This window comes from Mandrillus leucophaeus, unplaced genomic scaffold (assembly GCF_000951045.1).
Source record: "Mandrillus leucophaeus isolate KB7577 unplaced genomic scaffold, Mleu.le_1.0 Scaffold581, whole genome shotgun sequence".
Classification (NCBI taxonomy): domain Eukaryota; kingdom Metazoa; phylum Chordata; class Mammalia; order Primates; family Cercopithecidae; genus Mandrillus; species Mandrillus leucophaeus.
The window spans coordinates 219,551-223,954 of NW_012106264.1; the positions used below are offsets into that span (position 1 = coordinate 219,551).

The following is a 4,404-nucleotide window of genomic DNA, read 5'->3' on the forward strand; positions in this document are numbered from 1 at the left end:
AGTGTTTTCAAATGGTCTTCACATGGCATTTCAAGCCTCCGCAGCAATGCTATGCTATCCTGGTTGTTTTCTAAACCCTGGAGATGAATGGGGAAAGAAGAAGAGGCTTTCTCTACAATCTCTTCTATCCTCCAGCCCCATCTCCGTGGTACCTGGAGGTCAGTTCAAGGACCGTTTGAACCATAACGATGTAAGAACTGGTGGATTAATCAGAAGACAATGGCTGAATTGGCTGGGTGGCAAGAAATGAGAGAAAAGCCAGAGATTAGAGATCCAGGAGAGAACTGAGTGGGAGGGAGGCGGCAGCACAGGGGGAAGAGAGTGTGGGCAGCTCTCTCATGGGAGATGAGGGCCCTGTATGTACCTGTAACTCGCAAGGTCAGGCTCAGAGAGGAACTCCCGGAGAAGCATCCCATCTGTCATGTAGCGGAGGACAGTTCGCTCTGATGTGCAGTCCTCAAAGCGGATGCTGTAGCCAACCTGGTCAAGGGAAACCATTAGCAACCAAGTGTTGGATGGTGTGCCCTGAAAGGAACTTGGGGAAAGGTGAAGTGGGGCAGCACCAAGACTTCTGCTGTAGGGACCTGAGGGCAGTGTAGACTGAGTCACAGACCCCAGTCTCTACCCCCCAGTTCCCTAGAAATCTCACCTCATTCCCAAGCTTCACACCCATCTCCCGGGCCACTCGGGCGGCTACACTCATGGCGGCCACTCTCCGGGGTTGGGTGCAGGCAATCTTCATACCCTTCTTTGTATAACCCTGAATGACAAGGAAGAAAGAAGAGGTTTACCCTTTGCTAAATATGCCCCCTGGGACCAGGTACAATTCAGAGAAAGAAGTTGTAAAAGCCAGACAGGAGAAAAGGAGGAAAAGACAGATGCTGAAAACCAGAAAAGAAGGGCAAATAGATAGGATGACAGACCTAGGGCCCTCAAAGGGGGTCCCCACCTAGCTCTGGGTAATTAAGTTCATGGTTCTGCTAGACTTGAGCTGGAAAAGAACAGATTAGCTGAGGCAGAGTCAGCTAAAGTAAAAAGCAGGAAGGCTGGGCACAGTGGCTCACGCCTATAATCCTAGTACTTTGGGAGGCTGAGGTGGGAGGATTGCTTGAGCTCTGGAGTTCGAGACCAGCCTGCGCAACGTAGTATGACCAAAAAATTAAAAATTAAAAACTTTGGCCAGGCCCAGTGGCTCATGCCTGCAATCCCAGCACTTTGGAAGGCCGAGCCAGGTGGATCTCCCGGGGTTGGGAGTTTGAGACAAGCCTGGCCAAAATGGTAAAACCCTGTCTTTACTAAAAATACAAAAAAGTAGCCGGGCATGGTGGTGCATGGCTGTAATTCCAGCTACTTGGGAGGCTGAGGCAGAAGAATCGCTTGAACCTGGGAGGCAGAGGTTGCAGTAAGCCAAGATCATGCCACCGCACTCCAGCCTAGACAAAAGGGCAAGAGTCTGTCTCAACAACAACAAAAAACAAAACAAAACAAAACAAAAAAAAAATTTCAGGCCAGGTGTAGTGGCTAACACCTGTAATTCTAGCACTTTGGGAGGCCAAGGTGGGCAGATCATGAGGTCAAGAGATTGAGACCATCCTGGCCAACATGGTGAAACCCCATCTCTACTAAAAATACAAAAATTAGCTGAGTGCAGTGGTATGCACCTGTAGTCCCAGCTACTCGGGAGACTGAGGCAGGAGAATCACTTGAACCTAGGAAGCGGAGGTTGCAGTGAGTCAAGATCACACCACTGCACTCCAGGCTGGCGACAGAGCGAGACTCCACCTCAAAAAAACAAAAAATTTTTAATATGGGCATGGTGGTGTGCACCTCCCAGATACTCAGGAGGCTGAGGTGGGAGGATCTCTTGAGCCCAGGAGTTCCAGCTTGCAGTAAGTCATGATGGTGCCACATCACTCCAGCTTGGGCATCAGAGCAAGGGCCTCCAAAATAGGGCAGGGGCCAGGCACAGTGGCTCATGCCTGTAATCCCAGCACTTTGGGAGGTTGAGGCGACTGGATCACTTGAGGTCAGGAGTTCGAGACCAGCCTGGCCAACATGGTGAAATCCCATCTCTACTAAAAAATAAGCCAGGTGTGGTGGCGCATGCCTCTAATTCCAGCTACTTTGAAGACTGAGGCAGGAGAATTGTTTGACCTCAGGAGTAAGAGGTTGCAGTGAGCCGAGATTGTGCCACTGCACTTCAGCCTGGGTGACACAGCAAGACTCCCATCTCCAAAAAAAAAAAAAAAAAAAATCAATCAAAAAGACAAGAAAATAGTCCTTTAACTTCGTGTTTTTTGGCCAGGTTGGATTACAGGGAGGCCCACATTTACACACATGTCCCACTCCACCTATCCACCTACCCGTCCTTCTAACCTGAATGAAATGAATGCAGGAAGTGAGAACAGAAATGTGAAAAGGGTATGGTCTTTATTCTCAAGAATTTCACAATTTAGTGGAAAAGATGGGTAAGTGACTACTAAAAATGCAATGTAAAAGGAGCACTGATAGGAATGAGGACATTGATGCCAGGTGCCCTGGCAAGCTGAAGGGTGAGATGACTGTACCTCCTCAAAGAGATACTGCGGGATCTGGGTGGTCTTCCCTGAGCCTGTCTCGCCTTCAATGATGAGGACTTGGTGATTTGCAATAGCAGCCAGGAGCTCCTCTCGAAATGGGAACACCGGGAGGCTGCGGCGGACAGCCTGGATGGACTCTTTCTGCTGGGCCTGAGTTGAGGTGGGTGGAGCTGATGGCTCCTAAGGAAAGAGGAGGAGATGTGAGCTAAATAGCTCGCTTCGGGTCCTCCTCAGAATATCTCCCAGCTCTCCTCTTACCTCATCACCCTGGAGCTGAGTGGCCCGGACAAACTCAATGGTCTCCTCCTCCTCCAGCACCAGCTGATACTTGGGCTCCTGAGAGGCAGCATCTCGGGCCCCAAACTTCAGGGATGCTGCCCCAAGCCGCGCCTCTTCCCAGCGCCGCTGCTCCTCCCCAGGGGCTCCTGATTCCTCCTCCACTAGATCCACAGCTCGGGCTGGCTACAGAGAGCGGGGATATGTGAAGACTCGAAAACAGAGGATGTCCTCTCTGCCCACCCCCCTCCTCCCATAACTACCCCCGCCCACTGCCCACTGGGAAAGGCAAGGCAAGAAAGGGGCTGACCCAGGGGTTGCCCAATCCCCTGAAGCCTTCCCCGCAATTTGTCTTAGGGACCAAGGCTGAAGCAGATGCCGCTTCGCCTCACCTGTCCTCGGGTTTCCTTGGGCATGTGGTAGCGATTGGTGGCCTCCAGCTTCTCCTGCTCCCCAGCTGCCCGGTACTCCCGGGCGAGATCCCGCACTCGCCGCTTATATTTGAGCTCCTGCCGCTCATGCCGGCTCAGCTCGACATCCCCAAAAAGGAACTCCTCATCAGCCAGCTCCGCCTCCAGGTCCTCAAGCTTCTCTCGCTCCCGCTTAGCCAGGTACTCTCGGCGAGATTTCTTCCGCAGCTCAGGGACCTGAGTTGGGAAAGGACAGTCGAATCCTTATCTTGCTGGAGCAGCAACCCCTTTCTCTACCAATCCCTAAAAAGGAAAAATTCCCTGACAGGCGGCCATGAGAACCTAAGGATGCACCCTCCACCTTCCCTCTGCAATGCACAACCAAAACAATGACATACTCAAATCTGGGCCTCTTTGGATGCTACATACTGACGCCACACCCTATCTTCCTGCAGCAGAATCCAGCTGGAAAGTCCTCTTGGGCAGCATTATCATCTTTGTTAAAACAGATACATCAGGGAGATGTCTGCATAGCTTTATTTTACTCTTGCCATTTTATTCAAATTAGTGGAAAGGGGGAAAATAAAAGGCTAATCCAGTATTTAGCAGCACAGGACTCAAACCGAAAACAATTCAGACAAAGATAGAAACCAGTGGGGGTGCCAACAGGAGGCAATCTTCAGCCCCAGTTAGATGTTCCTTGGTCTTAAACTGTATGACTATAGTTTGAGGAAGAGAGAAAAACTGATTATAAAAAGGTAGGACTACAGCATCAGAGTGTTTCTGTAAGGCAAATGTAATCAGGGATGTTTGGCTCTCTGGTACTAACCTCTCTTCACCATGCTATGTGTCACTTAGTTTCTACACATTTACCTTTGATACAAACTTTTCAGGACACATTATGGATGACAGCAGAAAACTGGCAGTATCTGTAAGGCCCTTTCCTGCCAGGAGTCCTCCCACTATGACAACATCATCTTCCCTGTGATCCCAACTTCCTCTACTGCAAGGTCAAAGCCCCTCTGGTGGTCGGGCGGGCGCAGTGGCTCACACCTGCAATCCCAGCACTTTGAAAGGCTGAGGCGGGTGGATCCCCTGAAGTCAGGAGTTCGAGACCAGCATGGCCAACATGGTGAAAC

The 4,404-nt window shown here is 50.7% G+C and overlaps 1 protein-coding gene across 2 annotated transcripts in view; it reads right to left on the reverse strand.

The window, feature by feature from the left end:
* DHX16 (DEAH (Asp-Glu-Ala-His) box polypeptide 16) overlaps positions 1-4,404 on the reverse strand; it is a 28,621-nt gene that overhangs the window by 10,017 nt on the left and 14,200 nt on the right. For both annotated transcript variants that reach the window (XM_011999069.1, XM_011999070.1), the window contains exons 5-9: positions 3,248-3,502; positions 2,838-3,041; positions 2,568-2,759; positions 650-760; positions 365-480 (exon numbers count right to left, since the gene is read on the reverse strand). In XM_011999069.1, coding sequence (XP_011854459.1) covers positions 365-480; positions 650-760; positions 2,568-2,759; positions 2,838-3,041; positions 3,248-3,502 — 878 coding nt within the window. The remainder of the gene's footprint in view (positions 1-364; positions 481-649; positions 761-2,567; positions 2,760-2,837; positions 3,042-3,247; positions 3,503-4,404) is intronic.